Consider the following 21,712-nt stretch of genomic DNA (forward strand, 5'->3'; position numbering starts at 1 on the left):
AATCTCTGTCTCACCATTTTACGACACATCGACACACAGCAAGATGCAGATTCTGGAATGTGACTTGCACTTTCTGAACATATAAATCTGGCTTTTATGGAAGAATGTTGACAGAATGATAACATTGTTTTGCCTGAAAACACATTAATGCAGAGGTGAGAACCAATTTCCTCTTTGAAGGGATCAGGACTTAGTATTTACAAGAAATAAATTTTTATGCCAAATTGTGTGAACCATCTCTGTGAGGCAACCATCCTTAAATCAGCATCTAATTACTTCAAAAATTTAGAGACTATGTCCCACCCAACAAAAGGATGCAATTCAGTCATCACTGTCACAACCACCACCACCATCTGAAACTTCCCTTTGAGTGGCGGTTACCTGAAATGCTGTCCCAGAAGGTTGAGAAGGGAAGTGAATGCCAGTGTTTGGTTCTGGAACTGTGATGCCTGGTTTGGCAGTTAGCATGTACTGTCCATGTGCCCAAGTCTGGAAACACCAGAAGCAGGTGGTCACTTTACATTAGGAAGCTAAGTGGGAATAAAATGTTACACTGATAACAGTAATTTGTTTTTAATAGAAAAGGGAAGTACTGAAATAACAAAAAGATTCATACCCTCACATTTGAATTGGAGCCCCCTTTTAATCACTATGCCTTGCATTAACAAAGAAAAAAGTAAACTATACTCATAATGATCTACACATTTCCTTAGCATTTCCCTGTTTAATCTGTTAATGAGTTGATTTTATAGTCATAAAAAACATTGAAATTTGTCACCTTCATAAATGTAATAACACATTAGGCCATTAATACCTTGTCAATTTACTAGGTATTTAAATCAAATTGCCACTATAAAAAAAACTATTTTCCATCAAATTTATGGCAACAAATGCCGATTGGTTGCAGCAGCAACTACATACTTATCCTATTCTCTAGCCTTCACTTTCATTGAACACTAATGACAATGTTTGCATGCTTCTTCCATGATGCTTTAATGAGCAGCACATCAACTAGCACTACTTTCTTTTTGCTCAAAAGTGAGTTGTCCCCCATTCTGTTTACGAGATGGCAAGCTAGCAAACAACCGCCCTTTGAGTCACAGTAGAAGACTCAGTTGATCTTGGGAATCTGTATGTTTCACTCAGCTTACATAACATACAAAATACTCAACAATTGCCTATTCGTTAAGAAGTAAAACACTCAGTTCCTCCATGCACGGGAATGCCAAATGATTCTGTGTATTCTTGTACTTTACTGAAGTTCTAAATGCCTACTATGAGCTCTTTAAATCTGGCAACAACTTGTGGTAATCCAACCAACATTTTAGTTTCATATTTTTTCCCAGAAACTTGTCTTTAGGGTTGCTCGAGGTTTTAAGAATATTTTTTTTTTTGTTATTCCTCTACAATATGCCAGCAGCCCCACCTTTGGATGTAAACTTGCAATTCCTGGTTATATTGATAATTTGAGAGAAACTCTCACTATTGGGTATCACTGTGCCAGCAGAAGACATTTCATTTTCCAGCAGCACTTTCTTCAAGTTCAGTGTTGCGATAAAAATAGTGAAATGCTTCCCCATTGCCAATATGCTGCCAACTTCGAATAATGCTAATAACAACATGTTGGCCTAGAGGTGTATTGCCTAGTGAGAATTGATCAGTACATTTTCTGCAGGTAGATACCAACCGAGATAAGAAATGGTGACAAGATTTACTGTGGACACACTGCAGTCCTTAACCATAGAACACTATAGGAGGGAAAATGTCAAATTGCTACTAAACCAGCGTGAAGTTTACTGCTTCACATTTTATTCAAAGGAAGTCATAATTTGCAAGTTATGCATTAGTTAGTTACAATTGTCAGCTCTCCAACAGTACGTTATGTACTAAATTAAATACAAAGTGTCCTGTTTTACACCGTACTGTAATCATCAATTTTACGATGATTACATTGGGAGAAACCATATTTCCCACATGACCTTGGAAATTGGTCTCACATCACAATTATATGTCTAAAAGAAAGTGAACCAACATCCATTTAAGAACAAGATTGGAAACTAAGCACTAGTTCAAAAAAGGATGGGGAAAGAAATAGGCTGCATTCCAATTCAAAGAACCATACTCTTTATTCACCTTCAGGAATTCAGAGGAATCACCAGAAATCTAAATTAGATGACCACATCTGCAGGTCCAATGTCAAGCACAGCTGAAAAGCTGTCTAATACACAAACTAAGATCTGAAGAGGCATGCACACACTGGCATGCAGCTGCTTTTCCCCAGCAAGCTATGTGGACGTTATGCCAAAATTGCTGCTACTGAGTGCCCATGAAAGTAGTTGTGTCACATTTGAAACTATGACGTATCAGCTGTTGAATTACTTAACTGCTACTGCAGTTTTCATACTTTAACATGTGGAGCTAACTTGAAGATACACCAGTAAGTACTAAAGAAAATACATTCTGAAGTCTCATCTGGTTACATTACAGCAGTTTACTATTACATAATTGTGTTTGTACATTGTAGTTCCCTAACAGACAAAATAGTTGGTTGAGAGTTGGTACCTTAGGAGTGGTAGCATCCAGACCAGGACTAGTGACTGTGTATGCAGTTGATGCTGTGGCCTCCACAGCACCAGCGTAGTCTCCTTCCATACCAGTAGGGTAGTCTGCAGCTATAATCTTGGGAATGGCATTCCCTGGAAATACAACAATACACGTAACTTAGTACAAATGGATGTGTCCATATGTGGGATCTACTAATCCCATTTCTTCTCAACTGTAAATCCCTCTTCTCCACTACCATCTGGTGTGGCAATTTTGGTATTTGGCTGAAAACAACCGAAACACTCTAGTGAGCCAAATCTCTAACTACTCCCTGGAATATAGATTTAAAAGCAATAAAAAAAGAGCAATACTAATCACCTTCAGTTTACTGTCCAAGTAAAGAGTTGGGTAGTGAAGAGAATATGAGAATGAAGGGTTTATCACTCTCCTTATCAGCTAGGAGAAATGCCAAGGGCAGGAGCAGCATCAGGGGCTGATGTCCTGAGACATTTGCCCCCTTATCTTCAAGGTCACAGGTTAAAGTACTGAGGCAGTTGTCTAACTACAATGTCACAGGTCAAAGTCATCCTAGGACACGGATTCTACTGTTCTCCCAAAGTCAGCCATTTGCCCGTATCACTTTATTAATGATACGTCACAATTTGTTGTCCAGTTAGTGTAACTAATGACATAACTTCTTACCATTATTAATTACCTGTCATTTATCTTCTAAAGGTAATATCCAATTACATTTTAATGGTTAATTAAGCAAAAATAATTATTTTTCCCACCAGTACAATCACCAGAGAGACTCATCACTTGGTTTCTGTTCACCATAGTGGAAGGTCATGATAGGCAGTGAAGATTCCCTCACTTGTGTTCTGCCTATCTGCACATCAGACATATGTCTCAGTCTTTTAAATAATTTTGTTTCCTTTCGTAACTTGCAGCCAAGTATTGTTCCCAATGACATTTCTACAATCACTCCATCATACAACTGTCTTCCTCCATCCTGTCTACAGTTCTGGATCTATTTCTTACAATTCTGCGGATTTAAAAAAATTAAAAAGCTGAGTTCGAGATCATAAATTCACAATTGTGCATTATTTAAACGATTCACACATTTTAACAATTGACAGCCTACTATAGTTTTGAAAATTAATACTGAACATCAATAGATGTGTACAAATCCAGTCCTTAGGTACATTAAAACAATGGTCTACGTAAATGTTATGACATTGCCTAGGAGTAGTAATACGACATGGCGACATTACTGTGGTGTAAAATAATGGTGGCAGTTAGGAACTTTTCTACTGCCATGACACACACACACACACACACACACACACACACACACACACACACACACACACACACACACACACACACACACACACACACTATCATTTGGATAGGAATATAGGAAGAGATACACTGACTCCTTTATTACATGACACACATTTATGCTACGGTGCACAATGGAAGGATACAAAGTATTTATTACACTGACCAGTCTGCACGAGCTAGTGCTCTGTACATTTCTGCGGATGGTGTCTGAGTGAGTGGGTTCACTACACACCACTGAAGGCTTCCACCACACACATTAAGCCTATACAGAGAAGGGTGGCACGAATGGTCACAGGTCTGTTTGATCTGTGGGAAAATGTCAGAGATACTGAAGAAGCTGAACTGGAAGACAGATAGTCATTAACTATCCTGAGAAACCCTGTTGACGAAGTTTCAAGAACTAGCTGTAAATGATGACTTTAGGAATATGCTACAACCCCTTGCATATCACTCACATAGGGATCGTGAGATGGCAGGCTCTGTATTACATTTAAATACAGGAAAGTAAATTGGAGCATTTGTTCCTGGCAGTCAACAGTTTGGTGACCAAACATTTGGTAGGAACCACTGTATTAGACCACATAAACACTAGGATCCACCTGTGGATTAGCTGCCATCCACATCAGTGTAGATTGTGACATTGTCACCACCAATTTGATTCAGAGTGATGTGGACCATGAGCAGTTTTGGCAAACATTAAAAATACAATACATTTGTGACATCACTGATAATAAACTGCTGAACACACAATCACTTGCTACATGCCCATTCACTGTACACCAAGCTAATGAATCTGGTTATCTCTATTACACTGAGAAGTGAGTTGATGTTTTGCAAGAATTTGAAGCAGTATTTTAAGAGCAATCTTGAGTGTGTAGTGTCCCTTTTGCAATATTCACCATTATCAAGGTGAAACAAATAAAAATGACAGTATGTGACTCAAAATGAATTGCAAACATCGATTTATCTGCGAAAGGTAATAACACTAACTGTAAAAATATACTATATGGATCGATAGATGGAAAAAAGACATTTTTATTGCATGAGATTATAATGTGTAAGTAATTAAAAGAAATATTATGTTTGTAAGAGTATAAAATACAATGCAATGCCATTCTTCTGTCTAGTCTGTTTGGTCTGTTCGTTCTGGTGTTAGCTGGAATAAGGTACGCAAGTTATTGTGCTGCGCTAGCATTTGTTTCTGTCGTAACGTAATTGCAAATATTTAATGGTGTAAACTGTGTCCTAGTAAGAATATATTAGTATAAAGTGATCTCCGTGTGTTATTTCAAGAACCTACGCCACATTTATCTTATGAAAAGAATATTTAATGAAAATTACTTAGTATGTTTCCAGCTGCTGCGGAGCGAGTAACAGTGATCTCTGACTGTTAACATATAGCTGCCATTACGCGGTACATTTAAAAATATTTTTTTCACAACACAATGTCTGATAGCCGGAGAGGAAGAAATTGTGTAAAAATATTCAGTGAAATTAATTAAAGGAATCCAGTGAAATAATTTTATTAAAACTTGTCTATTTTCTGTGATAGTGAACTGGAGCCGAGTAACACTACGCTATTGCATTTACAGTAATTTGTAGGGAGCCTGGCGCTCGATAAAACCAGATATAATACGTAATTGGCAACCTACAAAATTCATTATTTTGCTTCTTATATCTCTCTTGTATTTTTTTAAAGCTAAACGTAAAAACTAACTTCACTAAAAATCAGTAACAGATCACGATAAATCAAAAGACAAACAAATTTACTAGGAGAGTGTTTCCTCTAAAAATAAATAGTTACATTATTTTTTTTAAGAGATATAATAAGTGGTACACTGATACGAATGTACAATAGATGTATATCCTCACAAAGCATTGTCATGCTTCCTATAGCGACCTCTGGGCAAAGCATTTGGCTATTACTAAGGAGAGCAGAAATATGCTATGTTGATAAATTTTTCAACCCTCAGGTAGCCATATTCTAGTCCATTATTAACAGTTTCTAAATTTGATGGAAGTGTCAGACTTGTTCAAGACGCACGAGATGTAAATAAAACTCTGGTTCCTATACAGACTCAGCCAGAAAACTTTGAAAAGATTCAGTGTTTCTATGGTGTCAAATTCTTAACCAGCACTGACTTGTGATGATCATGCTAGTGGGTTCCTCTGGGAAGGAGTTTCTCAAATACAAATGGCTCTGAGCGCTATGGGACTTAACATCTGTGGTCATCAGTCCCCTAGAACTTAGAACTACTTAAACCTAACTAACCTAGGGACATCACACACATCCATGCCCGAGGCAGGATTCGAACCTGCGACCGTAGCGGTCGCGTGGTTCCGGACTGAGTGCCTAGAACCGCTAGATCACCGCGGCCAGCTTTTCTCAAATACACTGCTGTCATATTTGTTGATCACAGTTACCAGTAGAAGGTGTCAATCTTTTGTTTAAATGTTAGTTCTGAAGTTTTTATAGCCACCATGTACACTGTCTGTGGCCCTGACTTCTTGTCTCATGGTTTTTGTAGATGATTTGCTTATTGCAACACATGGCGAGAACATCTTGTGTCATTGTTTAAGGTTTTGCCACAATTTGAGGACTCTTGAATTCCTGCCAACCTGCTGAAATCAAAATTTGCTGCACACAGTATCAACTATCTGGGACATATTATTTTACTGGAGGGTACACAACCTGACCAACGTAAATTGAGTGCTGTTAGGAACTTTCCTATTCCCAAGACTTAGAAACCAAGTCAGTTCTCAAGTTCGTGTCCTTTTATTAGCAGTTTTTTTGCTGAATCAACTATTCAGCAGTGCAGCTCAGTCAAATTTGCTTAAGAAATATGCACACTGATACTGGTTGAATGATAGTCAGAACTGACAGAAAGAGGAAGCTTTATGCAGTGCAAACATTCTTTGTCATCCTGACATGAATGAGGATTTTTGTCTGGCTACAGATGTGTCAGAATTTGGCCTTGGGGCAGGTTTGTTTCACATTCATAACACTGAAGGCAAATTTGTGATATGTACCGTAGTGTTGTCAGTCACTTACTGACCAGCTGCTAGTGACCATATTGCAGCACTGAGAAGTGCTTGCCATTCCTCTATTGCATTTATTAGTACACTGTGCCACCAAGCCTTTACATCTCTGTTTAATTAGACCATTGCATGAACATTTAGCACATTCAACATCAGTGTTAAAGCAATGTACCTTTGAAATTATTCATGTTCGAGGCAAACTCAATTTGCCAGAGGTATTTCCTGTACTTGTTCAACTACATGGCCGATATGCAAGGTGCCGATAAATGTTAATAGGTAATAAAGGAACAATTTCTTCACAGCCCAACCATATCTCTGACTGCACACTATCAAATATTTAATACCGTATTATTCTTCTGACAACACCTAAAAATCAAATACATGGTGTGTTCGCATCCTGACTGAAGCTGGAGACTGTCTGATCTGATATACGCAGCAGGCTTATGGTCACTTCAGTGCGGTAAAATGTGGGACAAAATTGGGAGTATTGTTACTTCCCAAAGATGCATTGTGAAAGTACAAAGCGTTGTACATCTGTCTTGTGTCAGAAGATGAAGCCATAGTATGTCTGCATGAAAGGTGAGTTACACCTGTTTCTACCAACCAAGCCACTACAGCTAGTGTCAATGTTTATGGCCCTTTCCCTCAAATTAGAACAGGTGTAAAATATGTAATACTTCTTTAGGATATATTTTCCAACTTTGTAAGGATGTACGGGACTTGCATGGATTATGACAAATGTATTCAATGATTTTATACCCTGATTCAGTAAATTGGAATCCATTTTGTCAGACAATGGAAGTGCAATGTCAGCAGTGCTTTAACTGTACAGTGTCTTACAAACTCCATACGAATAGGTAACTACATTTTAGTATGCAATTATCTGAAAGCCATTTGTTAAGTAAAAGGAATTGCTAATGGCAATTACTTTGCACTGAGCCAATTGTAATGGCCACAATACTGAATGCTGAAAGTTATTTGTTGCTCTATCCAGATTTTGGTTGAATTAAAGGCCTATATGCTCATCGGGATGTGAAGATATTTCACAAATGGAAACTAAGCAGTGCAGCAAAATATGATATCTCATTTGTGGAGAAAATAATAGTACATTGTTTACATTTGCCTTAGGATTAGTGTATGTGTACACATACTATTCTGAACATAATGCACCATAAAAATTATGTACAGCAGAGGTAATAGAGAACTGCAAAAGTATAATAAAGCAAAAAACTATTGACATTAGAAGGAGACAAGGTACCCTCTATGGGCTCTTTTAAAACACATTTAGGGCAAGGATGGCTAAAAAATGACAATACCGGTGACCATGGTAACAGCATAATGTTACATTCTGATTACAGGTCGAAGACACAGAAGTATAGTTGGCTTGTTATAACAACTTTGATTTGGAATGCTACATGCACCATATTAGTATTACACACAGCAGAAGTGATGGGTGCAGCAGGAACACCCCCACTGATGCTACACTATTGGCCATCAAGCAGCGATGGTCTCCGAGGGAATGCCACTGGTAACAATGGTAACTAGATAAAGACTGATGTGCTCAAATTACACAAATACTGGCCTGTTATCACACCTTGATCCTGCAAGATATGCAACATGATATTATACAATGAAAATAAATAGGTACATTAAGTACAAAACAAAAAACTTTAGTTATTATATTAATGATAATACACTGTAATGCTAAGCGTATTTAGACAAGTTAATCTGCTGCCTAGAACTGATACAACATAAACAATTTGTTTGCGAAGCTGTGCAGCCCCAGGGCTGAGATCACTTCGTAGCCAGGTGGGCTGCTGCGGCCGCTCCAGGGAACCACGTGTATTAGCAGAGAACCAAATGCGGGGAAGATCCCATAAGAGGTATATGGACAATGCAATGATGGCTTAAGGGGGGGCTGGCTGTGCTCTGAGCTATAGTGGGCTTTGAGAAAAACTGAAAGATAATTTCTCATAGCTCTTCGAATGTGTATAATACCCACATCAAAAAAAAGTCTTGCATCACCTCGGTTTCTAGAGTTCCAGAACCCGTACAGAAAATTGGAATAGAGATCAACATAAACATTATTTCCACCCTTTTATTGTACATGAAAACCACACATTGCTTGTTGTACCACCGTACAGCAAGACCTTCAGAGGTGGTGGTCCAGATTGCTGTACACACCAATACTTCTAATACCCAGTAGCTCATCCTCTTCCACTGATGCATGCCTGTATTCGTTGTGGCATACTATCCACAAGTTCATCAAGGCACCGTTGGTCCAGATTGTCCCACTCCTCAATGGCGAATCCCTCAGAGTGGTTGGTGGGTCAGGTCGTCCATAAACAGCCCTTTTCGATCTATCCCCAGCATGTCTGATAGGGTTCATGTCTGGAGGACATGTTGGCCACTCTAGTCGAGCGGCGACGTTATCCTGAAGGAAGTCATTCTACATCTACATGGATACTCTGCAAATCACACTCAAGTGCCTGGCAGAGTGTTCATCGAACCACCCTCACAAGATGTGCACAATATGGGCGCAAATTTTCATCCATGAAGACGAATGCCTCGCCAATATGATGCCGATAGGGTTACACTATTGGCAGAAGGATGGCATTCACGTATTGTACAGCCGTTACGGTGCCTTCCATGACCACCTGTGACGTACATTGGCCCCACATAATGCCACCCCAAAACATCAGGGAACCTCCTCCTTGTTGCACTCACTGGACAGTGTGTCTAATGTGTTCAACCTGACTGGGTTGCCTGCAAACACATCTCCGACAATTGTCTGGTTGAAGGGACATGCGACACTCATCGGTGAAGGGAATGTGATGCCAATCCGGAGCAGTCCATTTGGCATGTTGCTGGGCCCATCGTACCGCGCTGCATGATGTCGTGGTTGCAAAGATGGATCTCACCATGAATGTCGGGAGTAAAGTTGCACATCATGCAGCCTATTGCGCATTGTTTGAGTCTTAACACAACGTCCTGTGGCTGCACGAGAAGCATTATTCAAAATGGTGGCGTTGCTGTCAGGGCTCCTCCAAACCATAATCCGCAGGCAACGCTCATCCACTGCAGAAGTTGCCCTTGGGTGGCCTGAGCGACGCATGTCATCGACAGTTCCTGTTTCTCGGTATCTCCTCCTTGTCTCAACAACATCACTTTGGTTCACTCCGAGACGCCTGGACACTTCCCTTGTTCAGAGCCCTCACTGGCACAAAGTAACAATGCGGATGCGATCGAAGCACAGTATTGACCATCTAGGCATAATCGAATTACAGACAACATGAACTGTGTACGTCCTTACTGGTGGAATGACGAACTAATCGGCTGCCGGACCCCCTCTGTCCAATAGGTGCTGACCATGCATGGCTGTTTACATCTTTGGGCGGGTTTAGCAACATCTCTAAACAGTCAAAGGGACTGGGTATGCGATACAACATCCAGTCAACGTCTATCTTCAGGAGTTCTGGGAACCGGGGTGATGCAAAACTTTTGATGTGTGTAATTTACAATCAAATATTAATGCAAATCTGAGTACATCGGCAGTACCAGAAAATAAGTTGCATCCAATGGCACAACAACGTTTCAATATCTTCAGAACTACAGAAGCTAATATTTCACAGTGAATAAACAATTATATAATGTACCTCTGAATTAAAAACTTTTAATCGCATCATGCGATTTCAACAAAGGGTATCTCATATGATAGCGTTGCACTATAGCCATTATACCTGAAAGCTACATATCTGCATATTTTTGTTGTTGATTTACAACGTCTTTTATATCTTTTTCATTGTGCAAATGTGTGTCAGAACATCGTATTCTCCACGTTTACACAGCAAATGAATACAGCATACAGTACGATACCTCATATTTTGTCATCTTGTGTTTTTTAATATAAAGTTTAAGATTTTGCCAGTAAGTTTATTTAAATGTTGTTTCCAAGTGCTATTAAAGAAGTGTGCTCATAGAAACGTCGTCAATCTCATTTGTTAGCGGACGCCACACTTCAAAACACAACCAAAAGCTGCTTCTTTCAAGAAGTCTTATTACTCGCGCAAAGTTGACACTCGGCGCGGTGGCTGACGGGAGCTACCGTAAATGGGAAATGCCTTTACGGTCGCTCCCATCAGCCACCGCGCCGTCACAACTTTATTTGCACGTGTAACAAATAATGTTTAAATAATATTCAGCGACAATTCATTGTCGTTTAACCTGAGCGCACTTGCGAAAGAATCTGGCATATTTACTTATGGACAAACCTCATTTATAATTAATGTAAATTATCTGAGTGACAGTGTTGATAACATTTCTTTATTTAAATGTCGTTGTTAATATATTAGTTTAGTCCGGGAAGCGATCACAAATCATGTCTGCATAGCTTAAGAACAACTTATTTTTTGTGAGGATGGCATTCAGTAAATGGAAAAGCAGATAGTAACGGAACCCCTATGGGAATCAAGTGATGGGTGGGACTTGACGAGTGAGGAGCTCAAAGGAACAATTCTGGACAGTTTATGTGAAGTTGGAAAGAGGAAGGCATGCCTATAATAACGAGTAGAATCTGACTGCGAAGATGTGACGTTCTGGGCAGTGAACGTCGGCTACCATACTTTAACTTCCGATTGGACTTGATATTTCGGGAGGTATGATTGTGCTCCAGAGTAGGACTAACTACTCTCCTGGAAATTGAAATAAGAACACCGTGAATTCATTGTCCCAGGAAGGGGAAACTTTATTGACACATTCCTGGGATCAGATACATCACATGATCACACTGACAGAACCACAGGCACATAGACACAGGCAACAGAGCATGTACAATGTCGGCACTAGTACAGTGTATATCCACCTTTCGCAGCAATGCAGGCTGCTATTCTCCCATGGAGACGATCGTAGAGATGCTGGATGTAGTCCTGTGGAAAGGCTTGCCATGCCATTTCCACCTGGCGCCTCAGTTGGACCAGCGTTCGTGCTGGACGTGCAGACCGCGTGAGACGACGCTTCATCCAGTCCCAAACATGCTCAATGGGGGACAGGGTAGTTGACTTACACCTTCTAGAGCACGTTGGGTGGCACAGGATACATGCGGACGTGCATTGTCCTGTTGGAACAGCAAGTTCCCTTGCCGGTCTAGGAATGGTAGAACGATGGGTTCGATGACGGTTTGGATGTACCGTGCACTATTCAGTGTCCCCTCGACGATCACCAGTGGTGTATGGCCAGTGTAGGAGATCACTCCCCACACCATGATGCCGGGTGTTGGCCCTGTGTGCCTCGGTCGTATGCAGTCCTGATTGTGGCGCTCACCTGCACGGCGCCAAACACGCATACGACCATCATTGGCACCAAGGCAGAAGCGACTCTCATCGCTGAAGACGACACGTCTCCATTCGTCCCTCCATTCACGCCTGTCGCGACACCACTGGAGGCGGGCTGCACGATGTTGGGGCGTGAGCGGAAGACGGCCTAACGGTGTGCGGGACCGTAGCCCAGCTTCATGGAGACGGTTGCGAATGGTCCTCGCCGATACCCCAGGAGCAACAGTGTCCCTAATTTGCTGGGAAGTGGCGGTGCGGTCCCCTACGGCACTGCGTAGGATCCTACGGTCTTGGCGTGCATCCGTGCGTCGCTGCGGTCCGGTCCCAGGTCAACGGGCACGTGCACCTTCCGCCGACCACTGGCGACAACATCGATGTACTGTGGAGACCTCACGCCCCACGTGTTGAGCAATTCGGCGGTACGTCCACCCGGCCTCCCGCATGCCCACTATACGCCCTCGCTCAAAGTCCGTCAACTGCACATACGGTTCACGTCCACGCTGTCGCGGCATGCTACCAGTGTTAAAGACTGCGATGGAGCTCCGTATGCCACGGCAAACTGGCTGACACTGACGGCGGCGGTGCACAAATGCTGCGCAGCTAGCGCCATTCGACGGCCAACACCGCGGTTCCTGGTGTGTCCGCTGTGCCGTGCGTGTGATCATTGCTTGTACAGCCCTCTCGCAGTGTCCGGAGCAAGTATGGTGGGTCTGACACACCGGTGTCAATGTGTTCTTTTTTCCATTTCCAGGAGTGTATTTCCGCTTGATTTACGGAACTGTGAATGAATAAAATAGGAGTTACTATTCTTTGCATTGCGCGTGTCAATTGTTAATCGTTATGTTGAGCCCTTTTGAGCTAGTGAATATTTCGTGTACTGTGATAACGAAATCTACATCCACGTCCATACTCCGCAAGCCACCTGACGGTGTGTGGAGAAGGGTACCTTGAGTACCTCTATCGGTTCTCCCTTCTATTTAAGTCTCGTATTGTTCGTGGAAAGAAGGTTTGTCGGTATGCCTCTGTGTGGGCTCTAATCTCTCTGATTTTATCCTCATGGTCTCTTCGCGAGATATACATAGGAGGGAGCAATATACTGCTTGACTCCTTGGTGAAGGTATGTTCTCGAAACTTCAACAAAAGCCCGTACCGAGCTACTGAGCGTCTCTTCTGCTGAGTCTTCCACTGGAGTTTATCATCTCCGTAACGCTTTCACGATTACTAAATGATATATAGCACTTATGGGTATTTTTTGTCTATTTCAATTCAATATCGTAGAACCACTTTCTGTTTATTTGAAATGTCTTTTCTTGAATAAAAATTATTAAACATTTTTTGTCGTCTTCATCAATTACTGGCATTAGAATAGAACTCTTTGTTATTCATTTAACTTTTATTTTGTAGATATTAACTCGCAATTCTAGCCAATGCATAGGCTATTTGACTGCAGGGTCACAGCTACGGGTTATGATTTGCGTGGCTCGACGCTCTGACTACACCGAGTTATTCTTTTTAAATGGAGCCGTGCATAGCCCAAGTGCCTGAGGTACGAGTAACCACAGGTAAAGATGCTACTGGTTTACTCGTATGGACTGTTGTTTGGAAGAGCAAGTACATACGCAGTAAGCATTAGGTACTGTCGCGACACCTAGATGAAAAGTGTCATCTGTAGGGATGTGCACAAAGCATGTGCAAACTAAAGACATGCTCGAAAAAGAATGCCACCAATAACCAAGCGAATGGTGTATATATTGTTTTCCTATCATCAGAATATGAGAGCACTGGCAGCGCATTGAAACTGACTTAACAGATATATAATATTATAATATTGTCAACTACTTACATCTTTCAATTACATACAGTGAATGAACATTCTATGATTAGTATAGCTTGGATCAACCATTGATACAATTAATATCTTAGTTGTGATGTAAAAAGTACACATGTGTCCTGATAAGATAAGTGTTCTGTTGCTAAGACTTTCACCTGGAATAATGTGTCATTTGAAGTAGATTATTATTAGTCTTAATAGTCATTAGGTAAGCAATGATAAAAACTAAGAGCATTACGGTACATAATTAGTTTCATTATGTGAAAAATACAACTAAATGGGTCTACAGCTAAACTCTGCAAACCACCGTGGGGCGTATGGCAGAGGGTACGTCCCTTTGTGTATTTATTAGGGTTTCTTTCTGTTCCATTCATGTATAGAGCGCGAGAAGAATGATTGATTGAATGCGTCTGTGTGTGCAGTAATTATTCTAATCTTATCACAATCCCTACGTGAGTGATACGTAGGGAGTTATTGTATATCACCAGAGTAATCATATAAAAACGGTTCTTGAATGTCCGTATGGTAATAGATTTTCTCGGGATAGTTACGTCTGTTTTCAAGAGTCTTCCAGTTCAGTTACTTCAGTATCTCTGTGTCTGTGACACACTCCCACGGATTAAACAAACCTGTGGTCAGTCATGCTGTCCTCCTTTGTACACGTTCAATATCCCCTTTTACTCCTATGTGGTACAGGTCCCATAGACTTGAGCAATATTCCAGGACATGTAGCACGAGTCATTTGTAAACAGTCTCTTTTGTAGACGGATTACACTTCCTTAGTGTTCCATCCATAAACCGAAGCCTACGACCTGCTTTACCAACAACTGAACCAATATGATCATTGCAATTCATACCCATACATATTACGAGGTACGTCCACAAAGTAAGTTCCGTTTGGTTATATGAAACAAACTTTTACAGATACAGAAAACATATTTACTGTACATAAATCTGCAACTGTTAAACTACTTTTCTATATAGCTTTCTAAATGATGTAGGTACTTGTCATAGCGTGGCACAAGTTTTTGTATGCCTTCTTCATAGAAGGTTGCCGCCTGTGTATTCAACCATGTGGTAGCATGTTCTATCAGCTCGTCATCATCGTTAAAGTGTTGACCAACAAGGACAGATTTTTGGTGTAAGAAGAGATGAAAGTCACTAGGAGAGAGGTTCGTGCTGTACGTAGGATCATCAAACGCGTCCCAGTGAAATTCCCGTAGTAGTTGTTTGGTCACATTCGCCGTGTGAGGTCGGGCATTATCGTGGAAAAAAACATCTTTTGACAGTAATCCTCGGCGCTTGTTCTGTATTGCGCCGCGCAATTTCTTAATGGTCTTGAAATAACCATATGCATTGATTGTTTGGCCTCATGGTAAGAAATCGATCACCAAAATGCCTTTTCTGTCTCAAAAAACGGTGCACATGACTTTTCGAGGTGTCAAGATTTGCTTAGGCTTAACCTTTTTTGAGGATGAAGTGTGCCTCCATTCCATTGATTGCCGTTTGGTTTCAGGGGTGTCATACGATATTGAAGTTTCATCCCCCGTGGCTATCCGAGAAAGAAAACCATCGCCTTCTTCATTGTAGCGTGTCAAAAACTGAAGTGCACTGCCCATCCGTTGTTTTTGTGTTGCTCAGTAAGAATTTTGGGTACTCTAAGTGAGCATAGTTTTCGAAATTTCAGTTTTTTTAGTAACCATAACATGAATTAGTGATTGTGAGATTTGCGGAACTTCCATAGCAAGGGCACTAAGTGTAAACCTACGGTTGTGCTTAATCTTCTCTTCAGTTGTCTGAACCAGTTCATCAGTAACTACAGACGGCCGCCCTCTTCATTTATCATGCACTTTATCACGTTATTCACTGAACAGTCTGACCCATCTTCTAACCACAGAATCACTCATAGTATTTTGTCCGTAAACCTCGCAGATTTGTCGATTAATTTCCTTTGGTTTAACTTTCATTGCATTTAGAAAACGAATCACAGATCTGATTTCACACGCGGCGGCATTTTCAATTACGGCAGACATTAAAAAGCACTACAAAGCACACGTCGGCAGCAGCGATCTGAAAGTGGTGGCGTACATGTCTTCTCCTTGAGTCAGAGTAACTGCCGCGCATGCTCCGAACTGCAATCGTAGCGCTGCCGCGGATAGAAATAGAAACGGAACTTAATTTGTGGACGACCCTCGTATTACACCCAGGTATTTGTAGGAGTTGGCCGAGTCCAACAGTAACTCACTGATACTATAGTCATGGGATACTATGCTTTTTTCGTTTTGTGAAGTGCGCAGCTTTACACTTCTGAACATTTAGAGCAATTTGTCAAAGTCTGACAATATTTATGCAACTTCTTTCAGATAGTACTTAATTATAGATAACCGCTTCATCTGCAAAAAGCCTGATTTTACTATTAAAATTGTCTACACGGTCGTTAATATACAACATGAACGGCAAGGGTCCCAATACATTTCCTGGGGCACGCCCGAAGTTACTTCTACATCTGTCTTACATCTGATGATGACTCTCCATCCAGGGTAACATGCTGTGTCCTCCCTGCCAAAAAGTTCTCAGCACAGTCACAAATTTCACTTGGAACCCCCATACGATCGTACTTTTGACAATAAGCGTAGGTGCGGTACCGAGTCAAATGCTTTTCGGAAAGAAACAAACACAGCATCTACCTGGTTGCTTTGATCCAAAGCTCTGTGAGAGAAGTGCGAGTTGGGTTTCACATGATCGGTGTTTTCGAAATCCATGCTGGTTGGCACCGAGAACGTCATTCTGTTCAAAATACTTCCTTATGTTTGAACTCATATTATGTCTAAAGATTCTACAACAAATCTATGTCAAGGACGTTGGATGGTAGTTTTGTGGATCACTTCTACTACCCTTCTTGTAGGCAGGTGTGACCAGATCTTTTTCCAAGAACTGGGCAAAGTTTTTTTGTTTGAGGAATCTACGATAGATTGTAGTTAAAAGTGGGGCTAACTCAGCTGCAAATTCAGTATAGAATCTGATAGAGATTCCATTGGGGCCTGGAGCTTTGTTCAGTTTTAACGATTTCAGTTGTTTCTGAGTACCGCTGCCACTAATACTTATTTCATTCATCTTTTCAGTGGTACGAGAATTAAATTGGAGCCATTCTCCTGGGTTTTCCTTTGTAATGGAACATTTAAAAACGGAGTTAAGCATTTCACCTTTTGCTTTGCTACCCTCAATTTCAGTTCCTGTCTCATTCGCTACGGACTGTACACTAAATTTGGTGCCACTAAAACCTTTACGTATGACCACAATTTCTTTGGATTTTGTGAAATGTCATTTGACAATATTCTGCTACAGTAGTCACTGAAGGCATCATGTATTGATCTCTTGATAAACACATTTCATTCAGCATCTATCTATATCCCTACGATTTGTTTTACATCTATTATGCAGTAGTCTTTCTTTACAGTGGCTGTATACCATGGAGGTTCTCTGCCATTATGAACTGTTCTACTAGGTACATATTTATGCAGTGCATAGTCAACTATTCTTTTAAACTTGAGCCAGATTTCCCCTACATGCTCTTGACCTGTGCTGAAAGTTTTAAGCTCCTCACTGAGATATGACATTACTGATTTTTATGTAATTTACTAAACATACGTATATCTTTCCGCTTGTTTTAGTTGTCCTTTGTACTTGTAATCATTGTTGCCACAACCGCATCATGGTCACTGATACCAGTTTGGATGTGAACATCCTCAAAGAGGTCAGGTCTATTTGTTGCCATTAGATCCACTATACTTCCATCTTGAGTGGGGTTCCTGACTATCTGTTCTAGGTAGTTTTCAGAGAAGGCATTTAGTGAAGTTTCACAGGCTGTCTTCTTATGCCCAACACTAACACAACTGTAATTTTTCCAATTAATTGTTGGATGATTGAAGACTCCATCAATGATTAAACTATGATTGGGGTACTTACGTACAAGTGAACTGAAAGTTTCCCTTATAGTTTTCGGTTACATCAGGAGACGAGTCTGGTGGGCAATGAAAGGATCCATTTATATTATGCCCACCCCTGATACCGAGTCTTGTTCCAACAGTCCCACATCCAGCTTCAGTTTCTATTTCAGTGGGTTTGAGTTTGTCTAATGCGGCAAATACACTATCTCCATTGCCCATTTTCCTGTGCTTTTGACACGCACTTATATTGTCCCAAAAACCTCACTGCTATCATTTTCAGGTTTCAACCAGCTTTCTGTAACTATTATTATGTGAGCTTTTCATGAGAGCTTCAAACTCTCGCACTATGTTGTGAATGCTTTGGCAGTTTACCATTAGAATTTTAATAGTCTTACCTGTGGGAGGCATTTATTTCGATCGTACACTGATACTTTTGTTTCCTACAGCTATCGTCATCTGGATTGGATGGAAAGCCACCTAATCTAAAAAGAGAAAAAAAACCTGGGTGCGCCCCACACATGGTTAGCTAGCTGAGTAGCAGCCTCCGACGTCTAGTGCACACCAGAGTCATTTATAGGGAGACCCTACAGTTCTCAACCCTATCGCGAGTCCAGGAGGTCTCTAGTTGGAATTGAGTGGAAGGACTGGGGACAATGCTGCAAATTGTGAGCTTCGTTGTTTTTTGTTTTTGTTTTGGTTTTGGGGCGCAAAACTGCTATGGTCATTAGCGCCCGGTCTGTAACTAAGGAAACGGTAAAAAACGAAACTGGAAACCAGCAGCAATGGGAACGAAACTCAAAAAATTGGAGAAACTAAAAGCAGAAGGAAAGCTTAAAAATCCACTACAGAAAGGGGTTGGTTGTCCCCAAATAGAGCTTCAAATGACTGACGGTATCTCACTGGCACTAATAAACTTCAGAACGCGATCGGCCGAGCGCGTGTCATCTGCTAAAATGGACGATACATCAGGCGACAGCTGTAGACGGGCGCGTAACGGAGTAAGCACTCAATTAAAAAGTGTTTTACCGTCCACAGCTGAGAGCAGTGGGGACAGAGTGGGGGAGGATCGCCGCTTAAAAGATGTCGATGGCTAAAAAGACAGTGCCCTATCCGGAGTCTAGTTAAAATTACCTCCTCCCGACGACGCGTTCGGGAGGAAGAGGTCCAAGCACAGGGAAGAGCTTTCACGTCCCGATATTTATTATGGGGAAGTGTCGACCAATGTGCGTGCTATAAAAGAACAACACGACGACATACAACACTCCGTAGATCGGCGAATGGAATCGATCGAATAGCTGGCTGAAGAAGAGAGACTGCAGCCTGGCCTCTATATCGGCCGCCTCATTTCCACAGATACCAACGTGTCCTGGGAGCCAGAGGAACGCCACCGAGACGCCCCCCAAGTGGAGCAAGCACAGGCAGTCCTGAATCCGGTGGACCAGAGGGTGGACAGGGTAGAGAGCTTGGAGACTGAGGAGAGAGCTGAGAGAATCTGAACAGATAACATACTGTATCCGCTGATGGCGGCGGATGTATTGGACAGCCTGGAGAACAGCGTAAAGCTCCACAGTATAAACCGAACACTGGTCGGGAAGCCGAAATCGATTTGGGGTATCGCCAACAATATAGGCACTCCCTACACCTAACGATGTTTTCGAGCCATCAGTGTAAATAAATGTGGCTTCCTTCATTTGTGCACATAGAGCAGCAAATGCCCGACGATAAACAAGTGAAGGGGTACCATCCTTGGGAAATCGACAAAGGTCACGGAGCAGGCAGGTCCGGGGACGGAGCCAAGGCGGTGCTGTACCCCAAGTTGTCAAGAAGGTTTTAGGAAAGCGGAAGGAAAGATAATGGAGCAGTTGACGGAAGCGGACTCCCGGTGGTAGTAGGGAGAAGGGGCGGCCTGCATACCCTACATCAAAGGAGGCGTCGAATAAAAGGTCATGGGCTGGATTAGCAGGCATGGAAGACTCAGAAGGACTGCTCGCCGATTGGACAGCGGAGGTTCAGCAGTCTCAGCATAAAGGCTTTCCACAGGGCAGGTGTAAAAAGCTCCAGACACTAAACGTAATCCACGGTGGTGGATAAAGTCGAGACGGCGAAGAATAGACGGCCGAGCAGAGGAATAGACTATGCTTCCATAGTCCAATTTCGAGCACACTAAGGCGCGTTAGAGGCGGAGAAGGACCACTCGGTCCGCTCCCCAGGAGGTACCATTCAGGACGCGGAGGGTGTTGAGGGATCGCAGACAGCGAGCCGAAAGATAGGAAACGTCGGAGGACCAGCACAGTTTTCTGTCAAACAGAACACCCAAGAATTTAGCGACGTCCGAAAACGGAAGGTTGATAGGTCCTAGATTTAAGGAGGGTGGAAGAAACTCCGTACGACGCCAAAAATTAACACAAACGGTCTTACTGGGAGAAAAACGGTATCCTGTATCGATGCTCCAAGAGTTGAGGCGATCGAGACAGCCTTGAAGACGTCGTTCAAGAAAGCTGGTCCGTTGAGAGCTGTAGTAGATCGCAAAATCGTCCACAAAGAGGGAGCCTGAGATATCGGGAAGGAGACAGTCCATAATTGGATTTATGGCAATGGCAAACAGTACAACAGTTAGCATGGAGCCATGGTGTACCCCGTTTTCTTGGGAGAAAGTACGGGAGAGAGTAGTGTTCACCCGCACTCTAAATGTGCGCTCTGCCATAAATTCGCGAAGAAATAGTGGCTGCCGACCTCAAAAGCCCCAAGAGAACAGTGTGCGGAGGATGTCTGTCCTCCAACAGGTATCGTATGCTCTCTCCAGATCAAAAAATATTGCTACTGTTTGGCGTTTCCGGAGAAAATTGTTCATGATATAAGTGGAGAGAGCAACTAGATGGTCAACTGCAGAACGATGCTTTCGGAAACCGCATTGGGCAGGTGTTAAAAGACTGCGGGACTCCACCAAGCTAAATGGCAATTCACCATACGCTCCAAAACCTTACAAACACTACTCGTGAGAGAAATGTGGCGATAGCTAGAGGGGAGATGTTTGTCCTTTCCAGGTTTCGGAACAGGAATGACGATAGCTTCCCGCCATCGTCTGGGAAAAGTACTGTCGGTCCAAATTCGATTATAAAGGTGAAGGAGGTAACGCAGACTATGGGGTGATAAATACAGCAACATTTGGATGTGGATACCATCCGGTCTTGGGGCGGAGGAGCGAGAAGAACAGAGTGCATGTTGGAGTTCCCGCATGGAGTAAACAGTATTATAGCTTTCGCGATTTTGAGAGGAGAAAGCAAGAGGTTTCTTCGGGAGAAACGCTGGCGGGTAATTTGAAGAGCTCGAAATCTCAGCAAAGTGTTGACCAAATGACTTAGAAATTGCGACGGGGTCCACTAACGTATCATGCGCAACAGTGAGCCCAGAGACCAGAGAGAAACTAGGCGCGCCAGATAACCGTCGAATCCGACTCCAAACTTCCGAGGAGGGAGTGAAGGTGTTAAATGAGCTAATAAAGAATTTCCAGCTCGCCTTCTTGCTATCGCGGATGACGCGACGACATCGCGCACGGAACTGCTTATAGCGGATACAGTTGGCCAAAGTAGGATGGTGTCGGAAAACGCGGAGAGCACGTCGCCGCTCACGTATTGCGTCACGGCATGCCTCGTTCCACCAAGGAACTGGGGGGC

The 21,712-nt window shown here is 42.2% G+C and overlaps 1 protein-coding gene across 1 annotated transcript in view; it reads right to left on the bottom strand.

The window, feature by feature from the left end:
• Positions 1–21,712, bottom strand: part of LOC126456043 (uncharacterized) — a 197,074-nt gene that overhangs the window by 68,769 nt on the left and 106,593 nt on the right. The window contains exons 7-8 of the mRNA XM_050091797.1: positions 2,563–2,696; positions 382–489 (exon numbers count right to left, since the gene is read on the bottom strand). Of these exons, the coding sequence (XP_049947754.1) occupies positions 382–489; positions 2,563–2,696 (242 nt within the window). The remainder of the gene's footprint in view (positions 1–381; positions 490–2,562; positions 2,697–21,712) is intronic.

The sequence above is a fragment of the Schistocerca serialis genome, chromosome 2 (genome assembly GCF_023864345.2).
Source record: "Schistocerca serialis cubense isolate TAMUIC-IGC-003099 chromosome 2, iqSchSeri2.2, whole genome shotgun sequence".
In the NCBI taxonomy this organism is placed as follows: Eukaryota; Metazoa; Arthropoda; class Insecta; order Orthoptera; family Acrididae; genus Schistocerca; species Schistocerca serialis.